Source organism: Sitophilus oryzae, unplaced genomic scaffold, assembly GCF_002938485.1.
Source record: "Sitophilus oryzae breed Bouriz unplaced genomic scaffold, Soryzae_2.0 scaffold_907_pilon_pilon, whole genome shotgun sequence".
In the NCBI taxonomy this organism is placed as follows: domain Eukaryota; kingdom Metazoa; phylum Arthropoda; class Insecta; order Coleoptera; family Curculionidae; genus Sitophilus; species Sitophilus oryzae.
In genome coordinates this window covers 1,812,303-1,839,981 of record NW_022147536.1, presented here as the reverse complement: position 1 = coordinate 1,839,981, position 27,679 = coordinate 1,812,303, and the positions used below count along the sequence as shown (strand labels likewise).

The following is a 27,679-nucleotide window of genomic DNA, read 5'->3' as shown; positions in this document are numbered from 1 at the left end:
AAAAGGCCAAGTGAATAAAGTAAAAGCACAGATACAAATAAAATTAAATAACAATATCCAGGCTTTTTTGCCTGCATTTCATTAAGTACCTCCTCTGTACTAACAGATATTTCTGGATACATATACAAAAGGGATAAGCCATTTAGTCTGTCTTTACTTACGGTGTTACTGACGTAGGACTTTAACAATTTTAGGGTTGAAAATTTCCTTTCAGGTGTTGCCGTACTAACGGGTAAAGTGCATTTTTTTTTAATAAAATAAATATGTTAGGAAGTAGTTCTTAGTCAAATATTAACAGTGCATCGAGTGCGGAACTTGGGTAGTCTTCTGGTGCATAGTCTTCAAATATTCTATGCTAGAGCTTAAATTCAGCCGAAACTACAGAAAATGAAGAGTTTTCTAAGTCGTTTTTATAAAAATCTATAGCATATATTTTAGATGCGATACTTCATAATCGGATTTTTTATTTAGGGAGGGAATATAAGAGAGCTAAATGACAGTAGTATGTCTTTGTATTTAACAAATCGTTCTTCCAAATGGAATACTACGTAATCTAAAAAAGGAATAAAGATTGATAATCTGTAATAATCTTGAGCAGTTTCAGTTTTTTTGTCTACTAGTTATTCGTTTTTTTTATTTCCTGTCCAAACAATTCGTTCATGTTTCTGTTTGCTTCTGTAAAAATATCTGCGAAGCTGGCATTTAAATTATTGTTTAAAATATAAATAGGACTGGCGCGCGTCGTGTCTGGAGGGGGCAATTGCCCCCTTTGCCCCCCTTGGATACGCCACTGGGTTGCGCACCTCATTCGCCTCGGTTGATTATACAAAAACGGAAAGATGTAGAAATAAAATATTTTATGGGTATATGTGGGAAGGCAATGTGCATAATTTAAAATTATTTTGAAATGTACAGGGTCTACCAGAAGTAAGATTCATACCAAAGTTATATTTTTTCTTATGGAACACCCGGTATTTTATTTCGTTTTTGGATTCTTGAGATATTTAAAGATATTTAAATATGCATTTACATTATTTTTCAGAATTAATTCTTGTGCTGACTTTCAAGCCAGCGAAATAAACTTTACTAAAAAATTTGATTGCTTTCTTAAATGTATACAGGGGTATCAAAAATTGCTGCTCTATTTTAAATATTTATTCTACATAAAAACTTTGTCATTTCGAATACAACACTATCTATTTTTTTTAAATAAGTCGAAGCAGATTTAAATGCTCTTTCAAACTATATTAGGGTTTCCTATACCTATCTGGCTCAGATTTTGAATAAAATGGCAATCAAGATGACTGGTGTCGCCATGGCAATTTTGTAGTGACACTTATTGGCTATTTTCAAAATCGACATTAGTTTATGGACTTTATTTAAATTTATAACACGCTAATTTATTTAATTTACCTACAATAATGTTAATAAATAAGTATTTATTTTTTTATAAATAAAAATGAAGCAGTATCTGCTGGCGGAAGGGATGGATATGTTATTAGTGATTTTATTTTGTGAGGATAATTGCTTGTTAGCCTGAAGGGTTTATGCTCATACATGTCCAAATAGGAATTTTTTTGACAAACGTTCCTTTGAAAAACTACTTTTTCTATGTCACATAGCTGATAGTGTGGTATGTGAAAAACCTATTAGGCGAAAACATCCAATATATCTACAAGTCATCGTAATATAAATCAAAGAACTACTTCTTTGTTTTTCTTGATACAATAATAAATACTTACTTATTAAACTATTGTAGGTAAATTAAATAAAAGTAAATTGTCATAAATTTAAGTTAATTAAGTTTATAATAAAGCCCATCAAGTAATGTCGATTTTGAAAATAGTATACTGTCACTAAATACTAACTGTCACTAGCAAATTGCCATGGCGACACCAGCCATCTTGATTAAAAATTTGCCATTTTATTAAAAAATCGCTTTTTATTCAAAATCTGAGGCAGATAGGTATAGGAAACCCTAATATAGTTTGAAAGAGCATTTAAATCTGCTTCGACTTATTTTAAAAAATTAGTGTTGTATTTGAAATAACGAAGTTTTTATGTAAAATAAATATTTAAAATAGCCCACCAATTTTTGATACCCCTGTATACATTTAAGGAAGCAATTACATTTTTTAGTAAAGTTTATTTCTCTGGCTTCAAAGTCAGCACAAGAATTAACTCTGAACAGTAATGTATGAGGTGTTGACAATTTTTTTTTATAATAGCATGCATATTTAAATATCTTTAAATATATCAAAAATCAAAGCAGTTAAACATATTAAACCCATATAATAAATGCCTTATTTTATGCCCAAGAATCCAAAAATTAATTAAAATACAGGGTGTTCCACAAGAATAAAATATAACTTTGGTATGGATCTTAATTCTGACACACCCTGTACATTTGAAAATAATTTTAAATTATGCATATTATCTCTCTACGTATACACATAAAAATTTTATGTTTATACCGTTTTCGTATAATCAATCGAGGCGAATGAGGTGCGCCACCCTGTATTAATAGTGGACCCTGAAATATACATAAACATATTCCCAAACTGCAGGAAAAGTCGCATTTTCTTATATAAAATTCACTACAAATTACGTTACCGCAGCAAAATCAGTCTTATCCACTTATATTTGCTTTTTATTGTCATTATTTTTACAAATCCCGCATGTTTCCATAAGCTTTTTACACAAGTATAATATTACTATACAGGGTGGCGCCTCTCATACGCCGCGGAAGCTCTAAGGAGAACGGTAGTTTATATCGAAATGAAATTTTGGCAGCAATGTAGTTTAACTAAAAGCATTTTATAAAAATATATATAATTATACAGGGTGTCCCCAAAAAAGTTACACATCAAAGTAGTGTTTTTGCTAATGGAATACCCTATATATTAATTGGTTTTCGGATTCTAGGAAAAAAATAAAGGTGAGTTTTATTAGAGAAGCATATACCTAAAATCTAAGGATTTTGACATATTTCACATTTTGTGAAAATGAAGAGTAAATTTTAAATTTCGATAACAGCTACCTAAATTTTAGTTGACCTTGTATAGTCTGATATTTAATTACAGTAACCATTGAATGTTAAACCAAATTAAAATTTGACTCGAAAAGTTATACAGGGTAAGACAAAATTAATATGGAACCTTAGTCACTTTTAAAAGCAAGTTACTCCTTTATTTTAAATGGAACACCCAGTATATTATTTCGGTGTTCAATGGGAAATTTATTAATCTTCAAAATATTATTGGTTACCCCTCAGACAAATAATTTCCTAGATATTTTAATTTTTATTATTTTGCATCAGTAAATCTTTATTATTTAAAAAAATCTAGGTGGCTGTGATATACCTTTTGTTAATTTAACAAAAATTAAATATTTTAGAGTAAAATACTCAACGGTAATAAAAATGTACACGTTTAAAACATATTTTAATTATTACAGAAATAAAACTATACAGGGTTGTTCACCACATACGACACGGAGTATTGTAGCTAAACGATTAGATTTTCACAATTTGTAAGTTTTGGGCTCGTTGAAGGTCAATTAGAGCTACAATTTAAAAATATTTTTACAAGATACAGAGTGTCCCAAATAAGTAAAAAATATTATAGTTATATTTTTTTAAATGGAACACCCTGTATATTATTCTATTTTTAGATTCTACGATTGAAATAAAGGTAAATTTGATTAAGGTTTATCACACTTAAACCTTACCGTTTTTGAAATATTTTCAATTTTATGAAATTGCAGTAAAAATTTTAAGGCTTTATTTCTCCCAGGGTATCAAAGTTTTTAATACTAAATATTTACTGAAGATTATTTATTGATCAGATATTGTGTTGCAATAATAAAAATTTTACTACCTTATACAGGGTGTCCAAAAATTTATATTAAATAATTACTAGCTTTAAACGGCAATAACTTGTTTAATTTAAATGGAACACCCTATATATTTTACGTAAATCAGATGCACAATGTAATTGTCTATCAAATTTTATTATATCATTTTTTACCCATCTCTTCAAGTTTTCGTAGAAAATGCATTTTTTTTTATAATATAGGCCTCATTTATCACTATACCCATGGAATATTGACATTTTAGCTTATTTTTAAAGAAACCCTTGGAGAAATAAAGCCTTAAATTTTTTACTGCAATTTCATAAAATTGAAAATATTTCAAAAACGGTAAGGTTTAAGTGTGATAAACCTTAATCAAATTTACCTTTATTTCAATCGTAGAATCTAAAAATAGAATAATATACAGGGTGTTCTATTTAAAAAAATACAACTATAATATTTTTTACTTATTTGGGACACTCTGTATCTTGTAAAAATATTTTTAAATTGTAGCTCTAATAGTCCTTCAACGAACCCAAAACTTACAATTTGTAATAATCTAATCGTTTAGTTACAATACTCCGTGTCGTATGTGGTGAACAACCCTGTATATAAACCTATAATTATGTGACAAAAATTAGCTAGATGAAATCAAATGCTCAAAATGCTTTCTTTCCTGTTAACTGCATAAAATGCTCGTCTTTTCAAAAGGATCTTTTTATTTTAAAAGGCATATGTGAAGTTCCACCTCGAAAAGCAGCTACAATAATTTCTCTCATGTTGTCGACAATAGTTGGTCGAGTTTTGTAAACACTGGCTTTAACATATCCCCATAAAAAAACAGACTAGATAAAATCAGGAGCATTTAAATATTATATTAATGCAGTGTGCATTCACCAACCAATAAAATCATACCAATTCTTTCTGATGTAGGATAAGTTTGCATTTTCGGCGAATTTCTGAGATTTTTTTTTGTTTTTACTGACACAAAATGGATAACTAGTTGTTAAAGTTGGACTAATTAGACAGATATGTTGAAGTAACGTCAGACATATCACAGCGACCTAGATTTTATCAAATAATAAAGATCTACTCAGATCAAATCATGTAAATGAAAATATCTAGGAAAATATTTGTTTGAGGGGTAGGCAACCTTAATAGTATTTTGAAGAGACATGAATTCTCCATATCGGAATAATATCCTGGGTGTTCCATTTAAAATAAAGGAGTAACATACTTTTGAAGGTGACCAATGTTCAATATTAATTTTGTCTCTCCCTGTATAAATTTTGAATCAAGTTTTAATTTGATTTAAAGTACAATAGTTAATTTAACTACATATTAGGTTATACCGGGTAAATTCCAATTTGGGTAGCTTTTATTGTAATTTAAAAATTGTTCTTTATTTTTAGAAAATGTTGAATAGTATGTCAAAAACCTTACATTTTTGTCATATACATCTCTTATAAAACTCACTTTTATTTTTCTCCCAGAATCCGAAAATCAATTAATATATATAAGCTGTTCTATTACAAAAAACACAACTTAGATATGTAACTTTTTTTGAGGACACCCTGTAGAACTCTCTATATTTTAAAAAAGTGCACTGAATTAACCTATATATACTGAAAAAATTTCACTTCAATAGAAACTGTCGTTCTCCTTGGAACCTCCGCGTCGTATAAGAGACGCCCACCCTGTATTTTATCTTATATTATGAAGTCACATAAACAAATACTTCTTATTATTCAATCAACTACCTTAAAATTTACCTGAGATTCAGAAATATAACAAATCACAATAAAAACAATAAACGGTAACCCACTATAGTTGCCCAGGGCCAGTGAGATAAAATAAACTCACCTTCACTCGATCAACTTTGTACTTGGCACAACACTGGAACTCAGAACCACCACAAAACCATAATTACATCTCAGAAACAGTTTATGATTTAATAAACGCACATCACTACTGACCTCGACGCATTTACTAATCAGTCAGGTATGATTGTCACATGTTTTTGTTTACGATCGGAATTCCATGGCACCCCAACTTTTGAAACGCTTGTTTATTTAAAGGCGCGTTTATACGAGTCAAATGAATTGATTGAAAGTCAAGAATTCAATCGGCATGAATGCAATATGGCCGTCTAAACTCAACAAATTATGTCAATTGATCAAGTGACTTGATTCAAGTCTCAGTTGACTATTGTTTAAGTTTTGTCTTTCAAGTGGTGTTGAAATGTAGTTGTTTTTTATACAAGATGATAAAATGGTATTTTATCGTCGACTGAAAGGATTAATAAATTTCGGGAGCCGGTAATGCAATGTTATCGTCGTGTATAAAACAATATTTTTTTCCATAGCGAGTTTCGTTTTAAAAAATATTCAGAAATAATTATTTCAAGGAATTTATTACGAGTAGAAAAAATATTGTGCTGGGTTGGCGTTGGTTTCTATGTAATTTAACAAAAAAATAAAGCTGTCCCTTTAGTTGTCAGTTTTGAGTCAATATTTTTTAATTCTCTTTCGTGTCGATTGCTGATTGAATTGGAGCCAGAAATGGCCCAAAACGAAATAAGTAAATTACCAACAGATATTCAGGCTGAGGCGACAAACGCCATACCCCAGTGCAGTTATGACATTCACCATGTTGAAATTGCAAAAATTTTTAGAAAGCTGCGACCATTGAACATAGTTAGCCTTAGCAACCCTCATTAACATACTAAAAGTCCCCATTTGTCCGATGTGTGCGTCATCAAAAAAAATCGGCCGCCATCTTGAATTTTGGTACTTTTTGGGAAAAAATGTAAATAACTCGAAAACGGTTTGTTATAGCGAAAAACTTCAAGAGGTAAAAATTAAAGAGAATAAGAAACTCTGTCAGAATTAATAAAAAATAGTTTATTATCCTAACGCAATGATGTACAAAAAATTTTTGAAAATCGAGCAATTTTTAAAAGGAATCACCGAAATGCAAATTACTAATTTTTTTAAGTTTATTAACAAATAACATGGATATTTAGCATCAATTCAACTAAAATACAATCCTTGTGACATTTTCAAGAAATATTTTTTATTGGTGGGTTTGCAGCTGAAAATCAGTATTATAGGACCTATTTATAAATGCAGTATTGGCTAAATAACGGAGAAGAGGCAACAGAATGTGGATGGAGTAAAAAAACGTATACCTTAGTTCCAACAACAATGTCAAACGCAGTGGCACCAGAATTTGTATTGAAAATGATTTACTGTAATTGCAAATCTGGATGTAATAAACTATGTACCATTGCGATAAAAAAAGTAGTACAAGAATTAGTAGTCCCAGACGGAATTCCTGGTCTATAAGGATATTTGAATTATATTGAATTTTTTTTTGGAGTTTGCCAACAACACTGTTTTTTTGTTTATCCCTAATGCATCTGCAATGTCCCTTATGGGAACCCCATCCCTTAATCGCGTAAATATAATCGATTTTTGCTCTGAAGTTAAAGGCATTTTTTAAAAATTACGTGACACTGACACAAGAATATAGACCAGCAGATTAAATCATATTTTGTTGTACTATTTTTTTAATCGCAATGGTACATGTTTAAAATGCAATATGCCATGTTCATGCTTTTGTGGTAACTGTAATAGTATTTCTTGCGAGAACAAACAAATATCGGTCGATGAAGAACAAATCGAATAAAATTGTAAATTTCATTTTTTTTCTAGAGATGACAGTTTGAAAAGTTAGGTTACAAGTTCTATGTTATGTGGTAACACATTTTTATTAAAATGGTCATAATTTGAATTATTGTTATTCGATTTGTAGGGGTATGTTTATAATGTATTTATCATAATGAAAAAGTGTTAAGATCTTAGGTTAAGATCGTAGATGATATTTATGTCAAAAAGACATTCGCAAGTAGTTTATTACATTTTATTTTTTTCTTCCAACCTCTAGCCTAATTTTTCAAACTGTCACTGTATTTTTAAAAACAAGTTGTTTACAAAATGGTAACAAAAAGACCTTGGTTTAAGTACAAATAGCCCCGACCGAAACAAGGTGGAGGCTGCTTTCGCACATTATTAGTACACATGTATTTAGTAAAGGATAGCTTTGACAATTTTTGTTAATTTTGAAATATTATTAAACCACCAATAAATATTTTTTCAAAATGTCACAAAGACTGTATTTTAGTTGAATTGATGATAAATATCCATGTTATTTGTTAATAAGCTTAAAAAAATAGTAATTTGCATTTCGGTGATTCCTTTTAAAAATTGCTCGAGTTTCAAAAAATTTTTGTACGTCACTGCCTTAGGATAATAAACTATTCTTTATTGATTCTGAGAGAGTTTTTTATTCTCTTTAATTTTTACCTCTTGAAGTTTTTCGCTATAACGCACTGTTTTCGAGTTATTTACATTTTTTCCCAAAATGTACCAAAATTCAAGATGGCGGCCGATTTTTTTTGATGACGCACACATCGGATAAATGGGGACTTTTAGTATGTTAATAAGGGTTACTAAGGCTAACTATTTTCAATAGTCGCAGCTTTCTAAAAATTTTGGCAAATTCAAAATTATTTGCACTGGTCTACCATATCCAAACTACTTTTTAAATCCCGAATAACTTATGAAAAGGAATACAAAAATTTTCAGAAATGGAAGCAGGTAGAAAAACGTACGAGAAGAAATAAAGTTTTTAACCTATCCTCGCTGTTAAATGCTTCTATTTTATCTACTATTTTTGATAGATATAAGGCAATTTTGCAATGGAAAAAACTAACTAAATCTGTTAAATTATATTAGAATATGAGTGTTTATGGAACACACAGAGTCTAGAATATAAAATTACTTAAAGAATAATACGGGGTGATACTTTTGATTAAGTGTTTCAGACAAAGTATGTCTGAAATATGTTTTATGTTTTTATAAGAAGGGACTATGGGGTCATAAACGTTTGCTTTATAGCAAGGGTTAGTTTAGGGAAATAATTACATAAAGTGGCAAAATTGTCGTTTTATTTCATGTAGCAGTCAATATATGAAAAAAATTGTAATATACAAAATAATTTTGTCTTCTGTTTTAAAGCATTTGTTTATAATTACTTAGGTAATTTAAAATTAAAACAACATTATATCTATAATAAGAATCTAGTAATTTTATAATATTTGACATAAAACTATATTAGCAACCTGTGGAAATAAGTACAAAATAAACGGATTATAACAACAAAACAAAAAATATATGCCTGAAGAAATGAACACAATGTTTTCTTGGGCCAGATGACTTTTAGTATTTTCTTAAAAATTAATAATCTTCTTCTTCCGGATATGGATATGGTTCTGGCTCTTGGATATGACTGTAAACTGTGTCATCTACTGAGATACGATTTCTCAGGTTGGCAGGAAGTTCTCTCCATACTTCTTGTCTTAGATTGTCTGAAATTAGAATTATTTTATTAATATCGCTTTCAGACCAATGATTTATTTCGATGTCATTGGTAAAATATAGTAATAGCAAACATTAGACCAGTGTTTACAAGATCAAATTCGATTATCAAAATATAAGTCATTTACGGCGTAGAAAGCCTTGTCTAGTAAATAAGATTTCAATGCTTTGCGAAATGAAGAAAATGATGGTGATTGTGCATTTTTTTCGAGTTGTATAATATTGAACTTTTACTAACTCTGAGCGTGGGGTAGGTAAGATCTTGCTCCGCGTTTCTGAGTGGATAAGTGTGAGATGGCCTTTCTGGAGAAGCTGATACATGCTTACGTATTAGGCAAACGGATTCAAATATAAATAAGGAAGGAAGAGTTAATATTTTTAAATTTTTAAAAAAGTCCTGGCAATGAGTTCTGCTGTTTGTCCCAGTGAATATCGAATAGCTCTCTTCTGGAGCTTCAAAATGCGGTCAAATTGAGTCGCACAACACGTACCCCAGAATGGAAGGGCATATTATCTAAGGTGCGACTCAAAAAGTGCATTATAAACAGTTCTAGCCACTGACAGGTTAAGCTCCTTAGAAACAGATCTTAATGCAAAACAGGTAGAGCTTAATTTTTTCGACAAAGCGTCGATATGCATGTCCCATTTCAGAGAATTGTCTACAACAAGCCCTAAGAATTTTACAGATTTTACGACGTCAATGGTGGCATTGTTCAGTACAAAAGACTGCAGCGAGTTTTTATACGACAAATCTTTAGTTTTAGAAATGTTGAGACTCAGGAGGTTTGAATAGCACCAAGATTTAATGGTGATTAAGTCATTTGATATAATCCTATGAAGTGCCGTGACGTCCTTGTTGCTCCAAGTGAAGCTAAGATCAGACAACCAAAAAGTAAAGAGGCAACAAAGCAATGAGATTTTTGAATGTGTTGAGTGCGGTAGACAGATAACATCACGTATCGGGCTTTTTAGTCACAGAAAAGCTCATGAAAGAAAACGCCTTGCGTGACCATCTTCTGATGCGTGTCAAATACGAGTATTTGACACTCGCTGACGAGTCAGCGAGTAATGGCGGTATGTATGTATGTATGTATGTAAGTGAAGCTAGTGTCGTCCACAAAAAGACATATTTTACCACTGATGTTTATGTTAGCAATGTCGTTAATAAAAATGAGCCTTGTGGTATTCCACATTCTATTGGCTTGCTAGAAGACAACGTGGTATCCACCCTCACAAGTTGACTTCTGTTGCTCAGATACGACTTAATCCATTCGAGAAATGTTCCCCTGAACCCATAGTGCTGCAGTTTATTAATTAGGATCTTATGATTTACACAGTCGAACGCCTTAGAAAAATCACAGAAAATGGTTGCTGTAGAATGATGGTTATTTAGGCTGGAGTAAACTTTATTAAGGAGGGAAAACATAGCGTTATTTGTGGACTTGTTGCTTAAAAATCCAAAATGATATTCAGTAAGTATTTTGTATTTAAACAGAAAAGATACCAGCTTTCTTTTAACCAAACACTCTATGATCTTAGATAGCGTTGGAAGAAGTGCAATTGGGCGATAGAACTAAATGTTTATATTTAAAATTATATGGAAAATGTCATCGATGTTTGTTTCCAGACCAACTGAACGCCGTTTTTTTTTCGATCAGTAGTTAACAGTAGATAATATTAAAAAATATGGTTTAATAAAATAAACTCACCGTTACACCTGTAGGCCAAATCGGACCAAATAATTTGCTCCTGCGAGAAACACAACACTCCCAACTGCCCTCCTTTTAGCGTGCTGTCGAACAAGTTTCCAGAATCAGCTACCATGTTCTCCCCCTCGAATATCTTCAGTCTGATCAAGCCAATTTGCGGCCTGTGGATCAGGAACCACCTATACGAAGTGCGCTCCTTCCAGCCCACGTTCCTGGGATCCTTCCAGAGCAGTCGTACCTGATTGGGAGTGTCTCCGGTGTGCCAGAGTGAATTACGTAACAACTGGCCAGGACCGGTGGAGGACTGGACGAGTTTGATCTGGATACCGGGTTCTGCTACGGCACGGAAAGGCATGGATTGCCAGTAGGTTTGCTGGTTCTTTTTCCACATGACGGTGTAGAATTTGGAGTTGTCTTGGTAACTGGAAAGAGGGGAGATATTTAAATATTATATTAATATATAAGCAAATTAATTTAAAAAAAAATATTGTAATGGTATACAGGGTGGCGCCTCTCATACGCCGCGAAAGCTCTAAGGAGAACGGTTGTTTATAACGAAATGAAATTTTGGCACCATATGTAGGTTAACTGAAAGCATTTTATAAAAATATATAGAATTATACAGGTTGTTTCCAAAAAAGTTACACATCAAAGTTGTGTTTTTCTAATGGAACACCCTATATATTAATTGATTCTCGGATTCTAGGAAAAAAATAAATGCGAGTTTTATTAAAGACTCATATACTTAAAATCTAAAGATTTTGACATATTTCTCATTTTGTGAAAATAAAGAGTAAATTTTAGATTTCGATAACAGCTACGTAAATTTTAGTTGACCTTGTATAGCCTGATATTTAATTACAGTAACCATTGTATGTTAAACCAAATTGAAATTTGACCCGAAACGTTATACAGGGTGAGACAAAATTAATATGGAACCTTAGTCACTTTTAAAAGCAAGTTACTCCTTTATTTTAAATGGAACATCCAGTATATTATTATAGTTTCTACGATTAAAATAAATGTAAATTTAATTAAGGTTTACCGCACTTAAATCTTATTATTTTTGAAATATTTACGATTTTGTGAAAATGCAGTAACAATTTTAATGCTTCATTTCTCTTACTAGGCATATTTAAACTTTTAAAACCAAATGCTATACTGAAGTTTTCCTATTTACTAAATTTTGTATAGTAAAAATAATACTACCTTATACAGAGTGTCTAAAAATGTATTTTAAATAATTACTAGCTGTAAACGGCAATAACTTGTTTAATTTAAATGGAACACTCTGTATATTTTACATGAGTCCTGTGCGCAATTTAATTGTTTATCAAATTTTATTCCACCGTTTTTTACTTATTTCTAAGTTTTTGTAGAAAATGCATTTTCTTATAATTTAAACCTTATTTATCAATATTGTTGCGAGCCGGTGTGGACTCGACCTAACCTCACAATATGGCCCGCCCTCGGATGACCTTAACATCGCATAGCCACCGCAATGATTCATTCGTTCGAGAAGAATCGAGACCCACTAGAATGGACTAGTACATACGAGAACATTCGAAAACCTTCTCTATGCGCCTAACGATCTATGGACTATTCTAGATTTCTTTTGCTGTAGGTATAAAAGCCGGCGGCAGTGGCCTAGAGAGGGCAGTTATAAATATACCAGTGCAGTTGACGCGCTAAAATTCAAAATAAATTCTTAGTTATAAATCGTTTGTAAATAGTTCTATAAGTCTTTTATCGTTATTGTTTTTGTTAATTAGTGTTAAATAAATAGTGTTTAAATAAATTGTGACTTTCTATCCACACGGAACCGACGAAAAACGTAACAATTGGTGTCAAGTGTGGCGTGTGTGATAGACAGAAAAATAAAAAGACTGACCATGGCTCTGAAAAATTGTTGAAAGACTTGAAAGTGTCCGAACTGAAATGTATATTGGAAGAGAGAGAGTGAGACAGATGGAAAGAAAAGCATTTTGCAAGCCAGACTGAGACGTTTTGATTGAGGAAGGTGAGGATCCTGACACATTTTGCTTTGAGTTGGAAGGTGACCTTGACTCGTGCCTCACAAAATTAGAAGACAGTTTGAATGACAAAATTACAGAAAATTCCCGGGAATTGCAAGACAATTTAAACGGCAATTTGAATAGTAAAATAATTGACTTGGAAGTTAATTTAGAAGAGAAAATCAGTGATAAAATTAATATTTTAGAAGATAAGATCGCAGAAAATTCTAAAGACATACAGGCCAGCTTTAATAATAAAATACTTAATTTTAGAAGAAAAGATAACAGAAAATTCCAGGGAATTAGAAGAAAAGATTATAGAGAATTCTACGGAGCTACAAGACAAAATAACACAAATTGAGGACGATGTAAATAAAAAAAATCGAAATTTTAAACAAGAAAGAAATAGAAAAGGCCAATTCACCAAAATGTCAAGAAACATCGGAGGCGCCGAAACTAGTCGAAAACAAGTATATCTCAAAGTCAGTTATTAAGCCTCCACAGTTTGACGGAAAAACCGCTTGGGCCAATTATTTTTGCCAGTTTGAGGCCGCTGCGAGAGCGAACGGATGGACAATCGCTGAAAAGGCTACCGCTTTGACTGTCGCACTGCGAGGAGATGCGACTGATATCCTGCAGACACTGTCACCATCGGAACAGGGAGATTATCAGCAATTGGTACGACATTTAGAAATGAGGTACGGCCAAGCTCATTTGGAACATGTCTATCATTCCCAGCTAAAAAATCGCATTCAAAAGTCAAATGAGTCTCTGCAGGAGTTTGAAGCCGACGTAGCCCGCCTCGTTCGCCTTGCGTACCCTGCTATGCCCGAAAATGTTATGGAGCGCTTAACAGTACAGGCTTTTATTGATGGTTTACGTGACAACGAGACAAGGCAAACACTTCTTTTAGCTCATCCAACGCATTTGGGAGATGCCCTAGCACGTGCCCTGGAATTTGAGGCCGCGAAAGAATGCTCTAGGTCTCTAGGATTTGTACGGGCTGTTGAGGAGAGTTCCGACGATTCCAAAGTGGAAAGGATTGTGCGGAAAGTACTGGATCAGTATATGAGCAAGAAGGGGGGACCGATTCGCTGTTGGAATTGCGGACAGATGGGAAATCGTTACAAAGAAGAGAAAGAAGTGAAAGTCTTAAGGACGACTGTGGTTGGTGATAGTTGGCAAACCGAAGATCTTGCAAATGACCAAATCAGTGATCCAGAGTTGGGCTTGGTGATTAACTGGAAAAACGCGGACCAGAGACCAACGTGGGAGGAAGTTTGCAGATATTCGCCGAACGTGAAGTCGTACTGGTCCCAGTGGAATTCATTGGTATAGATAACGGATTACTTCGCCGTGTGATTGAGAGACCAGAGGGACAAGAAGAGAGAAGGCAGATCGTCATTCCAAAGAAGAGGGTCCCGGAAATCTTGGCGGAAGTTCACAATGGAACCAGCGGTGGACATCTTGGTGTTACCAAGACACTTGGCAAGCTGCGTGAACGGTTCTACTGGGTGAACTGCAAAGAAGATGTGAGGGCCTGGTGTAAGAAATGTGACATTTGCGCAGCCATTAATGGGCCACAAAAGCGTGGTAAAGCCCCTATGCGCCAGTACAATGTTGGTAGTCCCTTCGAACGAATAGCGATCGACGTGGCTGGTCCTTTCCCGGAGACGAACGATGGCAACAAATACATTGTGGTAGTAATGGATTACTTCAGCAAATGGGTCGAGGCCTACGCGTTGCCAAATCAAGAAGCGTCCACGATTGCTGATGCCCTTGTTAAAGAATGGATCTGCAGGTTTGGTGTTCCCATGGAGCTTCATTCAGATCAGGGAAGAAACTTTGAGTCCAATCTGTTCCAAGGCGTCTGTGAAGTCCTGAACATCCGCAAGACCAGGACGACTGCTCTACATCCACAATCCGATGGGATGGTTGAACGCATGAACAGAACTATCAACCGTTATCTGGCCAAAGTAGTCTCTGACCACCAAAGAGACTGGGACAAATTTCTTCACCTGTTCCTGTTGGCCTACCGTTCATCCGTCCAAGAATCTACAGGGCAAACTCCAGCCAGCATCGTTATGGGACGGGAAGTGCGCCTACCCTGTGATCTGAAATTTGGTTGCCGACCGGGAGAAGAAGTCGCCGGAGAAGATTATGTCCACACACTACGTCAAAGGATGGACGACATTCATCAGAGAGTCCGCCTAAATATTCAAAGTGCTAGTGACCGAATGAAGGAACACTACGACATTCAAGCTGAGCATGGAGGATACCAACCAGGGAAGTTGGTGTGGCTATATAACCCGCAGAGACGTCGTGGGTTATCTCCGAAGCTACAATCCTCGTGGGAAGGGCCATACGAAGTCATGGATAGAATTAATGACGTCGTATACCGTATCAGAAAATTGCCAAAAGGAAAACCGAGGGTAGTCCATTTCAACCGTTTGAGCCCCTACCAAGGCGAAATAGAAGATCGTGCTGGGACCGTGAGAACCTGCAGCTTTGATCCCCCTGATTCGGAGATGTCCTTTGACGATTTCATGGCCCGATACAACAGCAGTGAGAAGGCTCGCTATGGTGTAACCAAAGAAGATCAACGAGACCTCTTTTCCGTGCCTCCTGATTATTCGCTCGCTCATTGTGTGGCTCGAGATTTGCGGATGTCCAGAGGAATCGCTGCGACGTTCAATGAGAAGTTTGGGCGTGTCGGAGAACTACGCCGACAGGATCCAGAGGTTGGAAGCGTCTTGAGGCTAACCGACAATGCACATGGTCAAGCAAGGCACATCTTCTACCTGGTCACCAAGGAATGGTCCCCGAGTAAGCCGACTTATCTCAATCTATGGAAGACCCTGATTGAACTGAGAGAAGCCCTGCTAAACAACAACATTGCACGATTAGCCATTCCGAAGCTGGCGTGTGGACTCGATGGTTTGAGTTGGCGTACAATCCGGAACATGATTGAAGTCTTGTTCAGATTTACGGGAATCGAGATCCTCGTTTGTTGCTACAACCCAAAGCTGAGATCGGGAGAGAAAACTGTAGACTGCTATTTCTACCAGACTTCGCAATGTACCAGGGGCCAGCTTTGCAAATACCTTCATTCACCGTATACATCTCGGGACGAGCATGTGCCTAAGAAGGGGGCAGTGTTGCGAGCCTCTATGCGCCTAACGATATATGGACTATTCTAGATTTCTTTTGCTGTAGGTATAAAAGCCGGCGGCAGTGGCCTAGAGAGGGCAGTTATAAATATACCAGTGCAGTTGACGCGCTAAAATTCAAAATAAATTCTTAGTTATAAATCGTTTGTAAATAGTTCTATAAGTCTTTTATCGTTATTGTTTTTGTTAATTAGTGTTAAATAAATAGTGTTTAAATAAATTGTGACTTTCTATCCACACGGAATCGACGAAAAACGTAACAATATATACTCATTGAATATTGATATTTTAGATTATTTTTAAAAATATAACAAATTTTCAAAGATTACAGATACTAATATTGACGATATAGTTCGCTTATTTCTTTAAAATATAAAAACTATTTAAATATTTGTAAAAGAGGACCAATTTAATGTGATTCCAGTATTCGAATTACATTAACTGGCTATTTGCGTTGATTCCATCGATTTGTTGATTCATAATTGCTCCAAATACTAAGAAATCTGAGTTTGTTTATTATGGCGCGTTCTCACGACTCGTGTACTTGACAAACATTTGTAAGTGGTGTACAGGGTATACATAACCTAAACTTCGGTATAATATTTGGTTTTAAAAACTTAAATTTGCCTAAAGAAATGAAGCATTAAAATTATTACTGCATTTTTATTTAAAGCGCTGTAAATGTTAATCAAATTTACCTTTATTTTAACCGTAGAAACTAAAAATGTACGTAATAATATATAGGGTGTTCCGTTTAAAAAAAATACAACTTTAATATTTTTTATTTATTTGGGACCACTCTGAATCTTGTAAAAATATTTTTCAATTGTAGGTCTAATATAGTCCTTACCTGAAAATAAATCCAACATAATCATCATCGATCTCAGTATCGACAAAGAACGTGCCCTCAAAATCAACACCAAACAACTTATCGTGTCCTACAGCCAGACCAGGATCGCTGTTCATCGTTTGAACAATCTCTGCGCCATTATTGTATATGTCCCAGTGGGGATCGATTTGGGACTCGCCCTCGGGATCGAGTACGACTGTTTGGTACTTGCTGAAGTCGGTTCTGTAGATCAGGGAGTTGTTGGGGCAGTTGTCGTACCGGTTGGGGTACGGATCGCCGTCGGTGTTGTTTCGGCAAGCGTCACCAACACCGTCACCTAAAAGAATAAGTGTTCCGTGAATTGAATAAATGTTCGTCATTTTCAAAAATAAGGCCCGCATTTATAGTCGAGTCTCAAACCGCGACTCCAGTCACGAAATGCAAGAGGCCGACGAAAATAACAGGCTTACTAACAGTCTTAGGTGCAATTCACACTGAAAGGACGTGGGCGAGGACGCACAGTGCTTCGTCCCATGGAATTTACTAATATCTGAATATGTAATTTTATACTTATAGATATAAACAAGGCTTATAGCGATGTTCAACCATCCTGTATATTATTTTTCATAAACAGCGTTTTTTGTTAGCAAATATTTTCACTAAAAATAAATTTTGCGATCATTATCTTAAATCAGTGAAAAGAATAACATTCATAGTAGTTCTGTATATGGAGTTAAACGGTATGTACTTAATTGAAAGCCACTATGGATATTGTTAAACGAGGTATGTACTTTAAATTTTTATTTCTAAACAAGTTCGTGATTGTTTAGTTTTTATTTATATTTTAAAATGATTCTTAAATGGGTATAAAAATTTTACGTTTTCAAACTTCAAAAAGGCATATCAAAACATATCGTATTTATTGAATATTTTTATTGTCATATTCATACACTTTTAAATTTTGTATAGTTCACCTGCGTCTGCTTGCGACGAACTTTATTTTATAATACTTTTCAGATAGAGTAAAATTGTTAAGCAATGCCGATCTGGTTAATACTTGGCTTGATCATAAGCACAAGAACTCAAAATTATTTGTATTTCAAAAAATGTGTTCTTTATTAGATATTGATGAACCTTCTAGTCAAATGAGACACCACTTGTGCCTGAGAAAGCCCACTATGTTGGAGCGAAACGTCGCATAAAAAAAGTTTCCATCTTTCAATTTATTATAAAACCTCATACCCAAGAAAAGGAAAAAATAATATATGGATATGGTCTATTAAAGAGGTAACTATTAACATCCGAACCCCTCATACCAACAAAAAGAACAGTAACAACGCGAAAAAGTAACATATTAGAAAATGATGTACAGAAATATCTTATATGTGAGGATATTTCATCTACCTGTGATTTGGATACTATAAATTTGGAAGATTCTGTCTGCAGTGATTCTTCTGAATCAGAGTAGTTACGATCTATGCGTTTTGTTGTCCTAAAGTAAATTTATAGTATCTTAAGTTTTTTTTTTAATTAAATATATCATTAATGTTTTTCTTTTTCATTAAAGAAAAACATTTTTATCTTATATTAGGCTTATATTGTAGGAATCATGTTCTAATGTTATTTCAATTCTTTTTTATCACAGAGATTTATTTAATACTTACACCGTTTTCATACTATAAATTATAATTTCCTTAGATGGAACACAGCTCCAACATTTTTTTATTTATAAATTATTTTTTCATAAACGTGGGACTAAGAACATCATCATTTAGTACAATGAGAGTACTCATCATTTGTGTCAAATAAACCTAGTTTGAATAAATTGCCTACAATAAAAGAGAAGTTTTGCATTTTTGTCCTCTAGAGCCCTATGTTCGAAGCAGTGTGGGACGTGGCAAAGACGGGACACGGACGCGGCGGAGATGTGACGTATGCCAATCCACACAGAAGGGGCAGGGTAGTGACGAAAAATTTCGGTCAGTTAGGAACGGAGAGGTGAAGTTCATAGTTTTGGCTACAACTCCAAAAGAGTCATAGTTTTGGCTACAACTGTAATTACCGACTAGGTTAGAACATGGATATTTCAAGTTCTGATGAAGATATATTGGATTTGGTGTACTTGGCTAATGTACAAAAAAACAGACAATTTTGGGTTCATCCACTGTGGCTAAAGAAGGGGAAAACGGGTGGAACATTCAACGTTATGCTTCAACTTCCTCACGAATCTGAATAAATTCAAGTGTCGTTCAACGGACGTGCCTGTTCCTATACGCCACGAGCGATGGGAAGGGGACCGGACGTGGCAGAGGCGGGATGGCGGCCGTGAGCGCCACGCAGAGATATGGAAGTGGGAGAATGAGCTTCGACGAGTGCGCATCCAAATTTTTGTCGACGGCAAGATGGCAGACATCTTCCCGGTCTCGCTGTCACTTCCCCTCTTTAATTGACATCTGTTTGTTTTGTTTTTTTTTCGTTTGTGTTGTTATCTAGTTAAAATTTATTATTATCTAATTATTCTAAACACTAATTCAAAAAGGCTTGTTGTATATTATCATAGTCATTCTAAGAAAGCTAATACGCTGGATAAAATGATTAGTTTTCATGTGTAAGTTTATACAACATAATCGTGTTTACAGATGATCCAAAACTGTTTATTTTTAGTTTTCCTAAAGGCGATTTGTAAAAATCGTGATTGTAATTGGTAATGATCAAAAATAAGTGTATGATGTGGCCATTTAAAGAGGATGTTTTTATAACGTGTGGAGGAAGAAGATACTTGGAATCAATGTTCGTGCTTCTGTAAAACAGTGCACTCTTATAGTGTCCATGAAAGCACAAGTTCAAGTGTACCAGAAATATGTCAAATAAGATTGGTCCTTACTTGACAAGAAGATTATTTGGAGGAAAAGAAAACATAAGATAGGGTATTTACTGGTATTTCAATCGAACAGCGAAAATTTAACATTTTTATTGTAAAGTTTGTTGTAGGCAGTTGTAGTTTTGTGCTAAAAATATTTAGAAATATCTAACATTAGCAGCAGTAGTGTTCAGAGTGCCAAAAGGAGAAGAATTCAGTTAATTAGATTTATGCACAGTTACAGGTATGAAGGCTTTTTCAAACATAGTATCGAGTTCTATAGTCAACATTTTTAGTATTCCTACAACTGTAAAAAACAAGGAACATTGGACTGAAAAATGGCAAGATTTATATAGGAAGAAAGGGTATTATGCCAATAAGAAAATTAAATCTGTAGGCAGAAGTTTCTTATTTAAAAAACTGTTATGGTTTGGTTGCGACAAATTAATATATGCCATTAATTTGTATTTGTGCCACAAATCACTGAAAAAATCATATAATATTCATAATTGTTAACGAGATGATATTTAAAGAGTGTTAAAATGAGACTATTAGTCATGAAGCTTACAATGTTTACTTTGTTTCAATATTACACTTTTATTCTTGTAAAATCTATGATGAAGTTCAAAAGCATTTTGCAATGGCTTTAAATTGTGAGCCAGGATTTATAGCAAAGGTATTTGATGCAATGAAACTTAATCAGTACCTTCCAGTATGTATTTTAGTAAAGGGATTGTCAATCCCATGTTTCTAAATAGATAAAATACAGGCCAAAGTATTAACAGTTGAGAAGAAACTATTCTATCTTAAAAAAATGTTCTTAAAATTCTGAGATCATATAATCTAATTTTCTTAATAATAAATTAGGTATATGTATGTTGTACATACAGAATTTTGTTATGGATAAATAAGGATCGACAAGCTACTTTTGTGCAAAAAATAAATGATTTTTTCTAGTATTAAGACAAACCATAATGTGTTTTACAAACTTACCGGTAACAGTTTTTTTTATAATAAAATATTTAGGAATAATTTGGGTTGTTTATCAATATATTAATGACTTGAATTTTGACAAATTGAATTTGTATCAAAATAATTTTACGAAATATAAAATTGATGTTCTATTACAAGATTGAGTTTTTATTGTCGACAAAAACCAGGATAAATACTAATAATACCCTTAATAAAATCAATGATGTTTATGTATTATGAAAATATTTGTTAGAGGACATGTTATGTAACAGTTTTTGTACACAATTTGAAGGGACGAATAAAAAAAATAAAACAAAAACATATTTTTTCTAGGTTTATATTAAAAATACAAGGTAGGTAATTATCAAAAATAATTATGAACCAAATGTTTTTTATGAATATACAACTTGAACAAAAAGTTGTTTAGAACAATTTTTACCAAATTTGCAAAAATTTTAAATTGAAACGCGTACAAGTAAACATGAAATAATTGAAAATACCTACTTATTTAATGGCATTTTGAGTGTTTAACGACTAAGAAAAGGTCATCTGTCCTTAGCGTCTTTTGTCAGAATAATCGTATATTTAGTGTATTATATACCAATATTGTACGCAGTTTTGAAACTGATGATAATTAAATAAATCATATTAATGTCTGTGTTAATGTTATCTAACCATAATAAATGATAGAATTTCACTAAATTTAAATTGCCGCCCGTATGGTTGAAAACAGCAAATTGATATTTGATTACTTATAGATTACCACCTATATACAAAATGACACGGAGACCTAGAATATGGCGCCCAACTTGATTAGACCTTCTGCGCATGTTGACGCTCATTCTCTATCCCTTCTATTTCTCTGGCGCCACGTCTCCTCTGTGTGCATTGGATCATTGAATTACATAGAAGAGACGTAGAAGCGACATAAGTCTGTGCCACGTCCACGCCTGACGATCGTTCAGTGTGCATTGCACCTCGTTTCGTCGCCCGCATACACTCAAATAGTTATCTTAGTATCTGCTATTTTGTCGGTCTTTTCTGAGACCCAGATTCAAGACGCGACTATAAATATGGGCCTAAAGTTATCTCACTAGAATGTAGAATGTAGAATGCGTAAGAGGGGGGGCTGCGACCTTAAAGATCTATTGCGCCCCCTTCCTTGAGTCATCGCACAATCTATGACCCATCATACCCGTGTTGTAGAGGGGACAGGGTATTTCCCATCTTCCTCTGACAACAGTTCTTCCTCCGAGGGTACACACCCTTCCACGGTTGGAGTTTGGCCCTCCGTGCCGCTCTTCACAGTCGAGGAGCTTGCCTCCGGCTGAGGAATCCGAGAGGTGGAGGCTGGAGGATCTGTCTCCATTTTCTCCACCTCTTTAACTTGGTCTCTCCTTAGACCTGATACCGGTGTTGTCCCGTATCTATCCCGTAAGTTATCTCACTAGCTTCTACGTCCCACTATTCAACTCGCATACCCAACAATGTTGCCGTTCGCTGTCGCCTTATTTTATGAACGGTTTAAATACATACTTAGGCCAGTCATCTAAGACATTTAAAAAACTTTGCAAACATTGCAAACGGGACTGTATCTACCATTTTTTAATATATTGTTAGGACCTATGAGACTAAGTTATGCCCAATTTTGCAACCCTCAAAACCCTGTGCTACTCCCGTGATACTCAAAAAACGTTAAAATTGGTACTTATTTCAGTTTTTTTGAAAAAACTATGTTAAGAAAGCATTTTTCAAATTTAATTGTTCTATACTTTTATAAAGTCAACTAAATTTCCTATAATTTAAGCCTAACCCGAATCCTCTAGGCTAATTCCTTGTCGAAATACAGCCAATCAAATATCGGCTATTTTTTTGAAAAACTAAAAATATCGTATCGCCTAAACTAATGGCTTTAGAGGAAAGTCATGAGGAATAAAGTTGTAGAGAATTTATTCAGCTTTAATTTGATGTAAGAATAGGGCCGCTAGGTGTATTTTTCTGAAAAACGAAAAGTGAAGACCTTGGCATCAGTCACCACCTCTGTGAAAGTGTTGGATAAAAAAGTTAATGTTGATCCTCTCACCATATTCCAGAGGGTCTGCATCACCAAACAATCCGATGAGCAATTGAAGCAGCATTTTGCTTATGAGCTAGCACCATATCCGTTGTCCTTGTTCACCGAAGAAGGAATGCGCAAGGGTACTAAATCTTCATACTATTTTCAGCATTTACAATGCTCGCTAAAAACATTATCCCAGGAAACAAGGCGTTTTGGTAGTCTGGCATCGAAATTATTCGTCAGAGATATTGTGGCTGGATACGTCAGCTACGTTTTAAACTACTTTGGTAAAAATGTTGCAGTTGTTTTTGATGGATACCCAGAAGATGCGGCTATGAAAAACACTAAATCAGCTGAACGTCTGCGGCGATCTTCTTCTCTTTCCTGTGGTGACATTTTGTTTGATGAAGTGCTCATCAAAGTGCCTCAAGCAAAAGTGCTCTCCTATGCAAACAAACACCGACTGATCACCATGATGTGTACCGAATTTCAGATACAAGGTATCGAGGTATATCAATCACCAGAATACGCCGATGCTGAGATAGTGAGAACCGCCCTCTCCAAGAGCTCATCGTACGAACAAGTTTTTATCATGGGGGAGGATATTGATTTACTGGCCCTCCTAAATGACTTGTGCTGTGGACAAACAAACCTCCACTTCCAGAAAGGCGGTAGAGGTGGATCTGAGTGCGCTCAATATGAGGCAAATTCTTTTTAAGCGGAAAAATGCAGCTTCCAGGAGAGATGGTTTTGTTTCTGCATGCAGTGGGTGTGACACCACTTCTGCTCTTTTCTGGCAAGGCAAAATGAAGTGGTGCGAATGTCTACAAAAAAAATCCCCACTCTGGATAGACGTCGCCACCATTTTCTTTGATCCAAACTCGACGCAGGAAGAAGTAGGAAATGCTGGCGAGAAGATTTTGTTGAACCTCTATGGAGGGGATCAGGGCACGCTGAACAGCGGGGGGGGGTCGAGAAAAATCCATTCGACTGGAGATGGACCACCAGTCAACAGGGTCTTATGCCAATAACTATGCGTGCAGAGCCCCTCAAAACCTTCTTAAGATGGTTGCAAGCAGATGCAAGAAAGGCTGCTCCTATGCAGCAAACAGCAGTGCAAGTGCAGGATCCTTCCTGCACTTGCAGAAAAGCAGGACTGAAGTTCTCCTCTGTTTCTTTTGCCAAGGGCGAAGCTGCAACAACGTTGCTCCCATCATATTGGATGAGGAGGACGAGGAATTGAACGATTTAACATATGAGGACCCACCTCGATCGTCAGAGAATGTCCTTCCTCCTCCTCTTCCTCCCTCTCCGACTGATTCGGAATGGATGGGGCCCAGTCCTTATAAGAAGACCAAGTAAAGTAGGGCTTTTTTATTATATTTTATAGTTTATACATATTATATTTGTGTTGTTTATTTTTAAATATGTTTAATAAAATATATGTTTTCATGAGACCCCCCAAACTTCAATGTTTTACTATATTTTGGTTTTTGAGCAAAATACGACGCCTAGCGGCCTCATTCTTACATCAAATTAAAGCTGAATAAATTCTCTACAACTCTATTTCTCATAACTTTTCCCTAGAGCCATTAGTTTAGCCGATACGTGCTTTGGAATGTGACCGTACTCATAAATTTTTAGTTTTTCAAAAAAATTGCCGACCTTTGGCTGTATTTGAACAATGAATTGGCCTAGAGGGTTCGGGTTGGGCTTAAATTGTAGAAAATTTAGTTGACTTTATAAAAGTATAAAACAATTAAATTTGAAAAATGCTTTCTTAATACAGTTTTGTCAAAAAAAAACTGAAATAAGTACCAAAATTTTGAGGTTTTTTGAGTATCACGAGAGTACCACAGGGTTCTGAGGTTTGCAAAATTGGGCATAACTTAGTCTCATGGGTCTTAACAATATATAAAAAAATAGTAGATACAGTCCCGTTTGCAATGTGGGATGTCTTAAATGACTGGCCTAACTAAGGACTGGTAAAGGTTAATTTTGGGTCGAAATTTCCGTATAGAAGAAGAGTACAATGCGTTTATAATGTACTGAACAAAGAGAGAACACGTTGCGAAATGTATGAAATAAACCGAGAATTTGTCGTTTTGTACAATTTTATGATTTACAATTTAATTACGCCTCGTGATACTTTATTTGTTTATTTTTTAATAAGTCGTTGTAATTTTCCCTCTAGCTTGAACATTTTTAAGTGCAAGTTAGAAACACTGGAATTTTTGGTAAAAAAATATAAGCGGAATTGTGTTGGTGTTCGACTCTGAATTCAAAAATCGATATCTCGAAAATCTTCAAACGATTACTGCTTTGTTTTATTAAATATTTAGAAATAATATACTCACGCTGCGTGTCCAACTGATCCGGGTTATATACCAATGGACAATTGTCTCTGTGATTAACAATGCCATCTCCATCAATATCGTCATCACAAACGTCACCAACCCCATCCCTGTCAATGTCACTCTGGTCAGGGTTTTCCTTGTGAACACAGTTATCTCTATCATCACCTACACCATCCCTAAATATATGTAAAAATACAATCACTGGCAAAAAAAACCGGCCACTAAAAACTAGTCCCAATTTCAAAGTTGGATTTCTCGCGAACCACTCATTAGATTTTGATGATTTTTTTAATTGTAAATTAATTCCTTCTTAACGGATGCTACGTCAGCAATTTTTATTCCGAATTTATTTTAAGCATATACAGGGCACAACAATAAGACGAATTTTTTAACACCCTGTAGGTTGCAGCAGCTGTAGTAGCTATTGCTAAATCAAATCACATTGTAGTCTCATCTTTTGTGAGCATTTTGTTTTTTTAATTACGACATTGACGACTGTTTATATTGGAGATACGCTGCTTTAAAACAAACGCCTCGAAAAAGCTTTAAAAACAAATCAAACAGCAGAACGTAGGTAAGTTTAACCTGAAAATTAACTAAAATATAAAAATTAAAAAAAAAGGTAAAGAAATTTTAAGGGACTAATATGTAGTGTCCATTCCCCTGGTGAAATTTCCCGTTTCCATATACCGACACCAGGTATCCTGGACTGTTGTTCGAAATATACCCAGGGTATCAGAGACATAACGTTGACTTCGGCCATCCTCAATTAAAGCCACAATACGAGCAACAGCCGTTACAGATGGCATTTTTTAATTTGCCAACCGTTTTTTTCATATTGCAAATACTCATAAATCCGTTTTCGCCTATGTCGCCTTTATTATTTATACACATAAAACTTTCTGCATGCGAAGCATTTTTCCGAGACGTTCATTTTAAAACAGCATATCTCCAATACAAAAAGAGATATTGTGGTGATTAAAAAAACAAAATGCTCACAAAAGATGAGGCTACAATGTGATTTAATTTAGCAATAGCTACTACCGCTGCTGCACCCTACAGGGTGTTACAAAGTTCGGGCAAAAAACTTATTGTTTAAAAAAAATTAAACTTATTCGTCTTATTGTTGTGCCTTGTATATACTCAAAATAAATTCGGAATAAAAATTTCTGACGTACCATCCGTTAAAAAGGAATTAATTTACAATTTCAAAAAAAAAATCATCAAAATCTAATGAGTGGTTCGCGAGAAATCCAACTTTGAAATTGGGTCTAGTCTTTAGTGGCCGGTTTTTTTTGCCGGTGAGTTTATGTTTAAGATTTAAAATATTCAATAATATTTAAGTGTTTAGAAAAAATCTATACTTATTTTAAAGTTGCTGGTAATAAACTTAATGACATTACTAAGTAATGAGCATAGTAGCATGATCAAACTCTTTGCAATCAAACTCAAGATCAAACTTCTGTAAATTTTAGCGTCTACAATTTTTGTGTTATCATTTTCTATATACTATTTACCTATCTGTATCTTCTGGACTGTCACATAGGTCACCAACTCTGTCATCGTCGGAATCTTCCTGTCGGGGATTGTAAATTCGTGGACAGTTATCACAAGCATCTCCAAGACCATCTCGATCACTATCGATTTGATCACGATTGGCTACTCTTGGACAATTGTCATCTTCATTTCTGATTCCTGCAAATAACGAAATGCTCATTAGTTTGAAATTACCAAATAGATAATTTCAAAATGAATAAATCATATGAATGAAACGTTATAAGTGTGTGAAAACAGTACACTTGGTGTGTGGTTGATTGTATGTATTTCATTAGAAATGTATGTAACTTCTTTGTCAGATAGAAAAACTTACCATCATTGTCCATGTCAGGATCACAGACATCTCCTAAGCCATCTCGATCAATGTCTGATTGATCTGGATTAGGAACCAATGGGCAGTTATCACACACATCTCCAACTCTATCTGGATCTGTTTCAGAATCACGTTGGTCGGGGGTTTCTATGAAGAGGGCAGTTATCCTTTAAAAAAATATACATGTTAGAAAAGTTAATTATATATTTCTAATACCTATTTAAGAATTATCTTAAAACAGGAGCAAGAAAATATATTCCAAACAGTTAAGTCTTCCTAAGATACTACATTTTTTGGCTCAGTTAATACATCTAAAGTTTACTATACTTTTTAATAACAAATTACGTACATAAATTTACCAAAATATTTTATTTTTAAACTTTAGACATATGTTTCTCTAACTATGTTAGTACCATCAGCGGATGATGTCAACAACTTAATAGTTTTAAAAAAATCATCATCTGCTGATGACACTATTATTGTTATCGAGTTTCAATTTTTTTCAATAAAATGACACCCGTTGACTGTAATTTCCTGGGAAATCT

At 34.4% G+C, this 27,679-nt stretch overlaps 1 protein-coding gene across 1 annotated transcript in view; it reads right to left on the bottom strand.

The window, feature by feature from the left end:
- Positions 1-8,841: 8,841 nt before the first annotated feature.
- LOC115890640 (cartilage oligomeric matrix protein-like) overlaps positions 8,842-27,679 on the bottom strand; it is a 69,092-nt gene continuing 50,254 nt past the window's right edge. The window contains 7 exon segments of the mRNA XM_030910935.1: positions 8,842-9,283; positions 11,003-11,424; positions 17,038-17,353; positions 25,265-25,440; positions 26,782-26,959; positions 27,135-27,288; positions 27,290-27,301. Coding sequence (XP_030766795.1) covers positions 9,153-9,283; positions 11,003-11,424; positions 17,038-17,353; positions 25,265-25,440; positions 26,782-26,959; positions 27,135-27,288; positions 27,290-27,301 — 1,389 coding nt within the window. The 3' untranslated portion in view covers positions 8,842-9,152.